This window comes from Apium graveolens, chromosome 11, assembly GCF_009905375.1.
Source record: "Apium graveolens cultivar Ventura chromosome 11, ASM990537v1, whole genome shotgun sequence".
Classification (NCBI taxonomy): domain Eukaryota; kingdom Viridiplantae; phylum Streptophyta; class Magnoliopsida; order Apiales; family Apiaceae; genus Apium; species Apium graveolens.
Window position 1 is genome coordinate 133,096,988 of NC_133657.1, and position 14,052 is coordinate 133,111,039.

The 14,052-nt window shown below is 35.0% G+C and overlaps 1 protein-coding gene across 1 annotated transcript; it reads left to right on the plus strand.

Moving 5' to 3' along the window:
* Positions 1-303: 303 nt before the first annotated feature.
* Positions 304-1,075, plus strand: LOC141695890 (uncharacterized). Its single transcript, XM_074500099.1, has 3 exons — positions 304-431; positions 475-709; positions 842-1,075. Exons 1-3 carry the CDS (start codon positions 304-306, stop codon positions 1,073-1,075), a joined length of 597 nt encoding a protein of 198 aa, XP_074356200.1.
* The last annotated feature ends 12,977 nt before the right edge of the window (positions 1,076-14,052 follow it).

Genomic DNA, 14,052 nt, shown 5'->3' on the forward strand with positions numbered 1-14,052 from the left:
TATTATTAATTAAGTGAAGTGATATTGGGGAAAGAAAGACCGTGACGACCGGGATCCCCGACCCCGGATCTGGGGGTGTTACAGGCATCGTCTCAAAAGATGTTGGAATCACAAATTGGCCAAATTGCAAATAAGATTGGTATACATGAACAAGGAGCATTTCCTAGTCAACCCGATGTGAATATCAAGGAGCAGTGCAAGTCTATCACTTTGAGGAATGGAAGAGAACTATCGTAAATTGTGGCTCCAGCACTTAAAGATGAGATTCTTCCTCCTAAGAAAAGAAAAACACGTCAAGTTAATATGGAGATTTTTGACAGTATTGACGACGAACCCAACAAGGAGAGGCTCACACATAAAGCTCCTATGAAACCATACATCCCTCTAATTCCTTTTCCACAGAGGTTGAAAAATAGCAACTTAGAGAAACAGTATGAAAAGTTTTTGAAGATGTTTTTTTGAGATTCATATTAGCATTCCGTTTGCTAATGCATTGGCTCAAATGCCCCTCTATGTGAAATTTATGAAGGAGGTGTTGTCTAACAGAAATAAGTTGAAGGAGGTAGAAACAATCACTCTTACCGAAAAGTGCAGTGTTGTTATTCAATATACGATTCCTCCTAAACTCAAGGATCCTGGAAGTTTTTCTTTGCCATGCACTATTGGTGAGTTGGGAATAAGAAAGGCCTTGTATGATCTTGGAGCTAGTGTAAGTTTAATGCCACACTCTATGTACAAAAGACTTGGCTTGGGAGAGTTAAAGAAGACAAGGATTTCCCTTCAACTTGCGGATTGATCAATAAAGTATCCACTAGGTGTACTTGAAGATCTTTTGGTAAAGGTGGATAAATTTGTTATTCCGTGTGATTTTGTTGTATTGGAGATGAATGAGGATGTTGATATTCCAATTATTTTGGGAAGACCATTATTGGCGACTGCAGAAACCAACATTGATGTGAAAGCTGGTAAGCTTACATTAAACGTGGGGAAAGAAAGAGTTGACTTTGATCTTGATCAATCTATGAAAGAGTTATCAGTAAAAACCGAGTGTTATGTGGTGAATGTTGTGAAATAATTCAATGATCATGCCTTTGAGGTGGAAGCTGAAATTGACGAGAATTCTTCTTTTGCACGTGAATTTCAAGGTGTGAATGAAGTGGAGATTACACTTGGGCCACACGAGGCAGTCTTAAAATTTCCACCATAAAAATTAAAAGAATAAAAGGCGTCTAGCTAATGACATTAAACAAGCGCTGCTTGGGAAGCAACCCAAAAAATGTCATCATTATTAGTATTATGTTAGATTTAACTATGTGTATAAGACTTATGTGTGCATGAACTATGCAGGCGAAGGAGAACAATTTTGATAAGTACAAAATATGTGGAGTTGCAGAAAACTTCAAGACCTTGAAGTACATATGAAAGGGCTTGATTTCAATTTCAAGGGTCTCCATGGAGCAAGTGTTTAGGTTCTTCTTCTCCTTTTGTCTTATTAGTTCACTATATAGTATATTCTTTGGATGTTAATGGTTAATGATTGTTGTTCCTTGGGGACAAGTAACATGCTAAGTTGGGGGAATGTTATGTGTGTGTGAGTTATATGGTGGTGTATTAGTAGTAAAAAATATAAAAAATAAACAAATTGGAAACATAAAAAAAAAATTACATTGTACCATGTAGTTGCATTCCATTGTATATCATATATTGATCTCATATTATTAGTAGTCCAAATCAGTGGCCGGTGATAATTTATGTGTAGCTTGTTTTTGACTAATTCTTGCTAAGATCATGGTTTAATGATGTTATAGGCGTAGTGTCACAAGTGCAAAATTTATTTCTTGACACGAATTTATTATTCTATAGAACTAATTTTTAGATATCCTTATTTCTTGAGGGATAGCCGCTTGTTGATGATTAGAATTTTGACTATTCCCTTTTGAGCTCAATATGTAAGGCATCGTTTGGGAGTGTTGTTGAAAACTGTTGTGTTGTGAGAAAAAGTGTTGGTGAAAAAAGTGATGTTATGAAAATTAGATGACTGTTTGTTAATTTGTTTTTTAATTTATGCATATTTTGAGATAAAATATATAAAAATAATATTTTTGAGAAGGTTTGATGATGAAACTGATAGTTATTTCTTGCAAAAGCTGAAAACAGCTTTTTCAAAAGCATGGGGGCATGCTTTTGCTAACAGCAGGTTTTAGACCAAAAGCGCTTTTCCAGACAACAGTTTTTAGAATTTACCAAACAGCTTTCTGGCAGCTTTTCAGCAAAAAGCTGTTGTAGCTGTCTGTAGCAGCAGTACCAAACGGGGCCTAAATTCTTCAGTTTGGGGGAAACTATGGGGTGCACATGTCTTTGAAAAAATATTGAAAAAAGATATATGTATGACAGTAGTAATAAATTACATGAAAAAAATAAATAAAAAGTGGTATACTTAACTAGGTTGGGCTCATTAATACTCGAGTAATTAAGTCTGAGGGGCTTTGTACCTAGTAACCTATAGCCTTTTATGGTTTGTGTAACACCCTCCAGACCCGGGGTATAAGTCTGGGGGTTACTAGCTAATCTCCAAACCTGTACAACCTATATAATAATAATAATAAGATATATCTAAACCCCTTTAACACTAACCAGGATCTTCTTAGGTTGAAATATGAAAACAAGAACCATTAACTTCTTTATTACAAACCAAACTAAAAATCTTACAAACTCTCTTTATTACAAACCATTGTCTAACCAGTTTTAAACTAAGTTCATCTTTATTCAAACACACACTACCTATCTACACTCCACATGTTCAAGCAACTCAAAGCTTTCTTCCTCGATTGGAATCAACACCTTGCGTATAAGAGGGTCCCGTGGCTTGACTCGCTTCTTTACTACTCGAATCCTGATAGGTTTCATTTTCCTTCTTAATTGAAAACAATAAAGTGAATAACAACAAGAAAGGGGTGAGCCAAAAATTGCTCAACAAGTCCGCAATATATAAATAGTGTTAAATTAATTTAAATGAATTGGTAATCTGGTTACATCTTCAAAGATATAACCCTGCGAGACAAGAACAAAGGTCATTATTGGTGAATACAAATGAACTAAACTGGACACAAGTTCGCACCTATACCCTGCTATTCAGCCAGGGTACAGTGCAAATCAATATCTCACTATATAGATCCAATCGGGTACAGAGGCTCCATGACCCATATTAAGGATCCAGTTATATCCCGGTCCTTAGGATCAAGTATAAACTTAACCCCAAACATCACTATCCAGTTCATGGAGTAGCAACCGGAACAATCGGTATGCTTTGATATATTCTAATCACCAGAATATACCAATGTGTATGTATAACTATTGGAATATGAATAGGAAATTTAAAGGAAAAGGAGAAATTAAGAATCGAAATGAAATGTGAACAAGAGAATAACAATTGTGTATCAATTATTATGAATAAGGATCAAAAGAGTGCAAATATGATAAGAATCTAAAAAAACATCACTATTCTGAAATTAGAATAGGGGAAAAACTTGCCTTTGACGTGATTTACTCCAAGTATTCCACCTTCCTCTATCACCGACTCAATCCGCCTTGCTGGCTTTGCTTCTATCAAAGAAATAGACTGATTTAGTCATCTCGTATCTCAATCGCGTCTCAAACCGACTTCACGTAGCTCTTATTGTCTACACATACGCGTATTATTGACTCGTATATTATTTATTAACAAGAAAGACTCGATTAACCACATAATACACATAAGCCACATAGTCATTTTTTAGGTTTAAAATAATTTTTAGAATTAAAATCGACTCGTTGTTCACTTAACCGATCATTATCTGGCCTGTTTCCTATTTTTCTGGATTTATCGGACTCGTCTCTACACGTGATTTGGCCCATAATTAAATAAATATCAAAATTCAACTAGTTTCTAAAAGAAATTAGGTTTTAACATCATTTTTAATGAAAATAAATCATTCATCTGAGTCAAAGGGCTTTCATTTCGCTCGAATCAGATAAATGGTTTAATTAATATCAATTAAACACAGATAAATCAATTTATTATTCACCATAAATAATTATTACTAATTATTAAACCCTAAAAATATTTTTAAATGATTACTTGGGAAAAATCAGAATTAAAATTATTTTTCTATAATTTTTGGAATTAAAATAAATTTATTATGATTTATTAAAAATTATTTGATTAATTATCAAAATAAATTATCATTTTTAAATAATTAATAAATAATAAATAAAATAATCAAACCTGATTTTTAGAAAATATTTCAGAATTATTTGTAATATAAATCAATAATTAAATAATTAATTAATCAATTTATAAATTAAATAAAACTGATTTTATAATTAAAATAAAATAAAAATAATTCTCAGAATCATTTGTCAGAAATCTATCTCTGACAATTATGGATCAAAACCGGGTTGAAATCGGGTCACCAGACACAATCCGGGTCGGGATGAACTGGCCGGAAAATTCCAAGAATCCGGCGAGTTCCCCGGACTCTGGCCATGTTCCGTTGAGACTCAGATCTTCACCATTTGAGGTGATTTTTGAGGGGTTTTCATTACAAATCACACCAACATTTGAGTCCAACAATCAGTTAGCCAAAATCATCCCAGCAACGATTTCTCCGGTCAAAATCGATTGAACACCGGCCAAACTCCGGCCAACATCCCATCTTTCGATTATGTACATGAAAATCTATGTTCTATAGTGCAAAGCAAAGCTTGTGAACTCTACAATCAAACCCCTAAAATCTCAGGAACCAAATATTCACCAAAATCAAAAATGTATAAATTAAAAATTGAACATAAATCCTTATATTCGAAAATCACTATTCAGGAATCGTTCGTTCAATTAAACACCATGAATCAATTGCAAATAACATCAGGAAGCTATATCAATCATCAAAACATCATAATAACCCTATAAGCAAAAAGCCCTAATTTGAACATAAATCCTAGAATTTGAAAATCAAAAACAACGAATTAAAACTTGAAATTGATGATAAAAATAGAAAGAACATATTAAAACCTTTGATTTGGATACTCGAATCACTTGATTTGATGCAGTAATCAGTTCAAAATCTCCGATTGAATCCTGGGCCCGAATCTGTTCTACCTGACCCGATTTGCAGAGAATTTTAGAATTTTCTGATTTTTAATTACTTAATTAATAATAATTAAATAAGAATTAGGCTATTTATAGTAGTAAAATTAATACTCCTAGTTAAAATTATGGCCATAATTCTACATCTTTTAAAATTAATTAGCCCCTAATTTTATGATTTTTGGGTATTAACATTTAATTTTTAAATATTTTATATATACAATATATATGCCAAAATTTCCCAAAAATTGTGAATAATGCAAAAATACAAAGAAATGGTATAAATTAAAGTCCTATAATTTTATAAAAGTTAAAATATGATTTTTGTGGGGTTTTTAACACCCAATGGGGCCCGGAAAAGTCATTTTTCAAGAAACGAGAAAATTTATAAAATATCTAGTTGTTCGGAATAACACGATGGTACAAGCCGTTTGATGAAAAATAAAGCCCATCATTTTATTTGAAATATCAGCTATAAAATCATAATTCAGGTCGTATAACTTTTGATACGAAAACTATAAATACAAAATAAAATATCTGAAAAATATCCTGAAAATACCCGGACGATACAGAATGCACGTAACACGTAGCAGTTAGGGTTTTACTATTAATTACACATAAATGACACATTAACACACATAATTTATTATAAATATGATATAATACAAACGTAATTTTCCCAGACGTTACATCCTTCCCCCTTAATAGGATTCTGTCCTCAGAATCTCGCTATGAAAATAAATGGGGATAATTTTCTAACATTTCACTCTCAAGTTCCCATGTTGATTCTTCAACCATAGGATTTTTCCACAAAACCCGGACTAAAGATACAGACTTATTCCTCAACACTTTCTCTTGCCAATCTAGAATTCTTACCGGCTGTTCTACATAAGACAAATCAAGTTGAATTTCTATCGACCTTTATATTATGTCTAGAATCAGGATTATATCGCTTAAGCATTGACACTTGAAACATATTGTTAATATGCTGCATGTGAGGCGGTAAAGCTAACTCGTAAGCAACTTTTCTGACTTTCTTTAAGATTTAAAATGGACCAATATATCGCAGCTTCAATTTACCCTTGTTGCCAAATCTGGTCAATCCTTTCCATGGTGATATTTTGAGTAATACATGCTCTCCTTCTTGGTAGTCCATATCTTTTCTAGCTTGATCTGCATATTTGCGTTGTCGATTCTGCGCTGCATCTAGTTGCTTTCGAATAAGCTCTATCTTCTCTTTGGTTTGTTGAATCAATTTTGGACCCAAAATGTTGCATTCTCCAACTGCATCCCAATACACCGGTGATCTGCATTTTCTTCCATATAAAGCTTCGTAAGGCGGCATTCCAATGCTCGCGTGATAGTTATTGTTATAAGAAAATTCGACTAAAGGTAAATGTTCGTCCCAACTGCCTTCGAAATCAATCGCACAAACTCGTAACATGTCTTCGATTATCTGGATAGTTCTTTCACTTTGCCCATCAGTTTGCGGATGACAAGCGGTACTCATATTTAATTTGGTTCCAAAATATTCTTGAAATTCTCTTCAAAATCTTGAATTGAAACGGGGATCTCGATCAGACACAATAGATATTAGAACTCCATGTCGCATCACAATTTCCTTGAGATATAAGTGTACTAGCTTGTCGAGTGAAAATCTTTCATTGATCGGTAGAAAATGTGCTAACTTCGTTAGCCTGTCAATAATTACCCATATCGCGTCATGACTTGCTTTGGTCCTTGGAAGTCCTACCACAAAATCCATTGCTAGATGTTCCCATTTCCATTCTGGAATATCCAATGGTTGCAGTAATTCACTTGGACGTTGATGTTACGCTTTGACTCGCTGGTATGTGTAACATTTACTTACCCATTCTGCTATCTCCTTTTTCATATTTGGCCACCAAAAGTTTTCCTTCAGATCGTGTTACATTTTCGTACTTCCTTGATGTATGGAATATTTCGATCTGTGAGCATCTTGTAATATTTATTCCTTTAGTTCTGCCACATTAGGGATCCAAATTCTTGATGCAAAGCATAGAATTCCTTCATTATCCTTCTGGGTTGTGATTTCTTCTCCCGTTAAGTTGTCATCTTGACCCATCACTTCTTCTTGACATCGTCAAATCTTTTTTAACAATTCTGGATGAAAATTCATTGCGTAAATAGCTTCAGTAGGTTCATTGGGAACACGAATCTCAATTTCCAATTTGTCAAATTCCTTGGCCAATTCTTCAGATGAAGTTAACAAATTTAATCTTTCTTTTCAGCTCAGTGCGTCTGCCACAACGTTCGCTTTTCCTGGATGATAGCTGATTGTAACATCGTAATCTTTAATCAACTCTAACCATCGTCGTTGCCTCATGTTAAGTTCCTTCTACGTAAATATATACTATAAACTTTTATGATCCGTGTAGATTTCGCATTTCTCGCCGTAAAGATAGTGTCTCCAAAGTTTCAATGCAAATACGATCGCTACTAATTCTAGATCATGTGTAGGATATTTCTGTTCATGAGGTTTTAATTTTCTCGAGGCATATCAATTACGTTACCGTGTTGCATCAGTACACATCCTAGTCTGCGGTATGAAGCGTCGCTGTAAATGAAAAAATCTACATGCTCATCTGGTAACACAAGTACCGGTGCATATAATATCCGGGATATATCATGTAATTATTTTTGCTATTATATAATTATTATGTGTGTTCAGTATATATTTTGTGAGCTAATTGTTAAGTGTTATCTGTACTTGAATATTCAAAAATAATATTAATTGAGTATTTTAATTTTTATATGTCCAAAATAAAATATAGATAATTGTCATATCTTCCTAATTATTTTTATGTTGGTTTATGGATTTATAAGAATCATATGAAATTTCTAAAATCTTTTTCCGGGTAATTAAAATCTATTTTATAAAAACGGGAACTAACCGACGTCAACCGTTGTTACGTTTTTGGAACCCGAAACTCTTTCGAGAACTCCTTCCTAACCCAATTGTAATATTCCGAGCATATTCCATGTTTCGACTTTTTCGATCCGGCGTACGGTTTGTCCTGCGCGGGTCCCGGCGCAACATTTTCGATACAATATTCGTTTCGGTAAATCAATAAAACCCGTATTTTCGATAAACGGGAGCTTTTTATTAAACTATCACAATTATCACTTCGTAATACGTGTAACCAGGCGCTGAGACCAAGACCGCAGTACAAATTGTACTGATTTGGATAATTATCCCGAAAACTGATACCGTTTGGATCAGTTTTTATAAATAAACGTACCATTTTATATCCGGAATGATCCAACGGGATCCTAATTTTCCATAATTATAAATAGCCTTTTACCGTATTTTATTTCGTATCAAAATCATTTACAAACAGATAATTATATAATTTTCAGAGAAAAACCCTAATTTCCTAAAACTGTTCTAAGAATCAAACAAGCATTTGGAGGTGTTATTGAATTCAGTTTGGAAAGCTCGAGTAACCAATCTGAAGGTCTTAAAGAGCTCTACCAGATTCTGTAATCCATACACCTCCAGAAATCAAGGTTATTTTTCTAAAAATTTATTTATTTTCGAATTTATTTTATTAAAAATATGAATTTTTGTTCGGATGATTGTTTGTTTGATTTGATGATTGCATGTTGTAGAGCTTGTTTTCCTGATGATTTTCATATGTCATACGTCTGATTTGGAGTTCAATAACATGTTCAAATTTGAGTTTGATTTTCGAATTTTAAAATTAGGGTTTATAAACCGTATGAATGCTCTTAATTGAAATTTGGGGGTTTCTTATTCTGTGATAGATTGATGTTGTGTTATAGTGGGTTGTGTTCTCTGTGAAATTTGCAATCTAGTCGGATTAGTTTCATGAACCAACGAGGTCTGTAGAGAAGGGAGTTGTGTTTTGAAGTTTTCCGATGTTCGCCGGAAACTGGAAAATTTCACGGCCAAATTCCGGCCAACTCAGGGATTGTTAGGATGAATTGATTGCATGGTTGTGTTCCTGGTAGCCTGTAGATGTGATCTGGAGGTGTTGGTGGGGTGAGGACGTCGGGAACGTGTTCTTCGGTCATCCCTAACTTTTTCCGGCGACTGGACTGCAAAATTGCAGTTTGGTCCCTGTAGTTTTGAAAACGATGCAGTTTGGTCCCTGTAGTTTCCAGACTTTGCAAAAATTGGATTTCTGTTTAAAAATGTTTAAAAATCATATTTCCTATTTATTTTTATTATAAAAATTTGTTTTTAATTTCTGAAAATTCTAAAAATTATTATTTTAATTCTGAAAATTATTTTTAATTCATAAATAAATCTAAATTAATTAGTTAATTAATTCCAGTTAATTTCTAATTGATTAATTGGTCAATTAATTCGAAAATTAATTGATTAATTGATTTAATTAATTATTAATTGATTTTAATTAATTATTTAATTAGATTTAATTATTTAAAAATGATTTAAAAATTCTGAAAAATAGTTTCGAGCTTTAAAATATTATTCTAAATTATTTCCAAGGCTCGATAATTATTCTAAAATTATTTCGGAGCCAGAATTGGCCAATCGAACCCTGTTTATTAACCCAAAATTGATCCAACGACCCGTTTTAATTCCGAAAAATGTTTTAAAAATCATTTTAAATACCAGAAAGCCTATTTATGACCCGAGACTTCTTTATAAATAATATATCATTGATTACGTGATGTATTATGTGCTATATGTGACTTGTTAATTGACTATCGGTCTATATATTCAGTGTTTACTTGATTATCGCATAACTTTCAATCCGTTAATCGGATTTGGGTAAAACGAAGGGTAAATAGAAGTATGTGTTGAATAGAATTCCATGAGTAAATTATTGATAGATACTTATGATATATGAGCAGAAGAGGCAAGACGTAGGAAAGGGAAACAGATAGTTTGGGAGTAAGACGCTTGTGATTGGAAGCGCGTGCAGTGTAGTAAGCTAATATCAAGCAAGTGTTCTGAACTTTCTCGAGATATTGTAGTATTTGATAGTCAGATTGATATTGCAAGTGCTTTGAAGCACTGAAACCTAAACTCTGATTCCAGTTATTGTTCTTGAGCCATAAACCTTATTCTTTCTAGACCATTGACTGTTGTATACCTAAACACAAATCTCAAGTATACGATATTACTCCACAAATACATGTAAACAAAATCCCAAACACTAAACTGAATTACTTGTACATTCAATCATTGTATCCTATGCTTTGAAAGCCCAAATCTTTGAAACCCTAAAATATTAATTCCTTTTTATCCAATTCTTTCATTACCCAGCATCCAAGCTTTTAAATTGCCTTATTGATCCTTACAAGGATTGAAACCCTTTCATTGTTAAACATTTATTGTTGTTAATGATTTCGGTTATTGTTTATTATTGCATATTCTGTTATTATGTTAGAATTGGATTGTTTTTATAAAATTGTGGACCAGATTCGTGGTCAGACCATATAATGGTCAAGTTAGGCCAATGTGTGCCTTGGATCCAGTAGTTAGAGCAATGATGTGTGCCTTGCTCGGGGTTAGTGCGTGACTGATCAGCAGCCTAACCTTGGTTTTTAAATTAAAAGTATAGTATCCAATTCTAAATCATAATCCATTGTTCACTTGATATCATAATCATATTCACCTGATGATCATTATTCTCAGTTTTGTCATTGTGACTTGCTGAGCTAGTTAGCTCATTTGTGCGATGTTGTTTATATTCTTTCCAGTTAAAAAGGAACCAGTTAGTAGTAAGGATCCCCAGTCCAGCGCGAGAGCTAGGGGTTCAGGTTGAGAAAGCTGAGCTAGTAGGCTTCTTTTGGGATAATTTAAATTTGTAAAAGTTTGTAATAATGTTTAATACTCAGTTTGAGTTTGAAATAGTTGGGATTTGAACGGTTTTGTAATATATTAGTGTATTTGGCTTGTGTGCATACTTTAACCTGTTGCGGTCCGTGGTGGTTGGTAAGTAGGGTCACTGTATATATTATTATTATCTTTACTATTGTTATAAACAGGTTATAATTAAGGTGTGTGTGTGGACCCCAAACTTCTGACCCTGGTTTGGAGGGCGCCACAGGTTTGGTATCATAGCTACAGGTTATAAGTCACTGACACAAGCCTAGGTTGACGGGAATGGGTAGAGGGATAGGATTTGAAGTAAGGTATAGGATGATAGAACGTCGAGAGGTTGAGTGTTATGGTATAACCGGTATTAGTATAGTTTGCGTCATGGTACGAGATTCTTATATTATGATATGATTTCAGATAGCAGAGATGGCCGACTCTTTTATTCCCGTATCAGCTGATCACTCAGAGCCTTCAGTTGGAGCACCAGCATCGGATCCACGTCCTGTTATTCCACCAGCATTGGCTATTCTACCTCCACCGGTGTTGCAGCCCGTACCATTGCAAGCTATTCCACCTCCAGGCATGAGGCCACCTGTCAGAGGACCCCCACCAGCTGATTCAAATTCCACTGGGCATTCAGTAGCGAGTGCCCCATTCCAGTCTACATTGCCCCCAGTTCCTTATTACCGGTATGAGGCTCTTCTATTGGAGCGTGATTCCTTGTTGGCTCAGATTAGAGAGTTACAGCATATCATCAGGACTACAGATGTTGATCGTGGTGTGAGGGAGCTTCGAGAGGAGATTCATGTGACACGGAGGGTTCTTGAGGCTAGGCTACATGGAGCTACACTACCTGGCAGAGGCCCTGATGCACTGCTGGGCTGGGCTACTGAGGTGATGGAGGACTTTGAGAGGCTGGCAGGACCAGAGTTTCCTTGGAGCTGAGTTAGAGATTCTGAGATGGAGATGCTGAGCAGTGTCGTTATGATTAGGTAGTATGGATAGTAGTGTGTAGTGTGTATCAGTAGACTTTTGAGTTGTATTTATAGACTAGCGATGTTGACTAGTGAGTAGGTTATTGTACCCTTTTTGCTTTTACTTTCGAAGCATCTTTACGCTTGTACTACCTAAAACTTTTAATCTATATATCAGTACCTTTTCTTTTCCAACACTGTCATTTACTTTATCGCACCTGTTTTACTTTACCTTATTTATTGCACCAGTATACCCTGTGATACCATGTACTCTATTTTCCATAACTGTTTATATTCTGTAAAGAAGCATGCAATTTACTTAGTTACAACTGTTTTCAAAAAGAGATATTCCTGTTTTATAAAACTTTTCTTTTATACAAAGATTTGATTCAAAAGCTAAATAAATTGATTGATTCTTTACAGAAAATGCCTCCCAGAAGAAATACCCGCTCCAACACCCAGAATGAAGAAACCAATAACAACAACAATAACAACCAAGATGATACAAACCAGAATGTGAACCCAGGACCCATGGACCCAGCAATAGCCCAGATTCTTCAAATCTTGGCCCAACAAACAGTTCACCTGGCACAATAACAGCAGAGACAGACCAATCCCCAGGTAACTTTCAAAACTTTTCAGGCAGTAAACCCACCAGAATTCAAGGGTTCCTTAGAGCCAATTGAACCAAATGTGTGGTTAAAGGAAATAGAGAAGGCATTTGCCTTGGTAAAAATGAAAGAGGAGCAGAAGGTTGAATTTGCAAGTTACTATCTGAAGAATGAGGCCACCTATTGGTGGGAGATGGTGAAGACATTGGAAAGCACAGATGTTATTACTTGGGAAAGGTTTAAGGAATTTTTTTTAGAAAAGTATTTTCCTCAGTTTGTTCAGGATCAAATGGAGCTGAAGTTTTTAGAATTAAAGCAAGGGAACATGTCAGTAACAGATTATGAGGGGAAGTTTTGAGGAATTGTCAAGGTATGTGCCGTCGTATATTGATACTGATAGAAAGAAAGCTAAGAGATTCCAGCAAGGCTTGAAGCCATGGATCAGAGGGAAGGTAGCTATTTTTGAATTGGATACCTATGCCGGGGTTGTACAGAAAGCTATGATCGCAGAGACAGAGAGTGAGATGTTCCAGAAAGAAAAGGAAAGCAAGAAAAGGAAAGTTGAGAGAAGTGAGGGTCAGTCACAAACAGGGAAGTTTCCAAATTTTAAGAAGGGCAAGTTTCAGCCAGGGAGAAATTTTAATTTCAGGAGACAAAATGCAGGAGACGGAGGCCAGGGCAATCGTCCACCTATGTGAATCAGCCGAATCAGTTAAGATTAACTTTTCCAGATTGTTAAGTATGTGGAAAGAAGCATGGAGGAGTTTGTAACAAGTTGAATGTGGTATGTTTTAAATACAACCAGAAAGGGCACTACTCGAGAGAGTGCCGAAATCAGCCAGCAAGAGAGCCAGCAAATAAGGATCAGCCTATCCGGAATCCAGCAGTGAAGGTTCCAGTCATTAGATTTACATGCTTTAAATGTGGGAAGCCAGGACATATGGCCAGGGATTGCAAGACACCAGCCCCAGTCAGTAATGCATTAAGGATTATGGGATCTACCCCAACAGTGAATGAGACTCCGAGGGCTAGAGTTTTTGACATGTCGGTGAAGGATGCGATCCAGGATGCGGATGTCGTGGCAGGTACGCTTAATGTGAATTTTTTATGTGCCAAAGTGTTAATAGATTCGGGAGCAACTCGATCGTTTGTTTCACAAGATTTTGTTAGTAAGTTAAATTGTCCAGTTGGGTATTTAAATGAAATAATGACTGTGGAATTAGCAAATCAAGAACGTGTAACTGTTAACCAAGTTTGTGGGAATTATGAGATTGAGATTTCTGGTAGTAAGTTTTGTGTATATTTGATACCGTTTAATTTAGGAGAATTTGACGTTATATTAGGAATGGATTGGTTATCTAAGCATGATGCTCAGATAGATTGTCGAAATAAGAAAGTAATGGTGAAAACGCCAGACGAAAGAATAGTAACGTTCAAGGGACAGAAGTAGGTAAAGAAGTTCTTAACGATGATTCAAGCCAAGAA

What these genes read in the sequence shown, in the direction of transcription:
- LOC141695890 (XM_074500099.1), top strand. Translation starts at nt 304, where the DNA reads ATGGAGATTTTTGACAGTATTGACGACGAACCCAACAAGGAGAGGCTC. An exon ending in AATAGCAACTTAGAGAAACA is followed by an intron (nt 432 to 474) that starts GTATGAAAAGTT and finishes GATTCATATTAG; the next exon opens with CATTCCGTTTGCTAATGCAT. An exon ending in TGTATGATCTTGGAGCTAGT is followed by an intron (nt 710 to 841) that starts GTAAGTTTAATG and finishes CTTTTGGTAAAG; the next exon opens with GTGGATAAATTTGTTATTCC.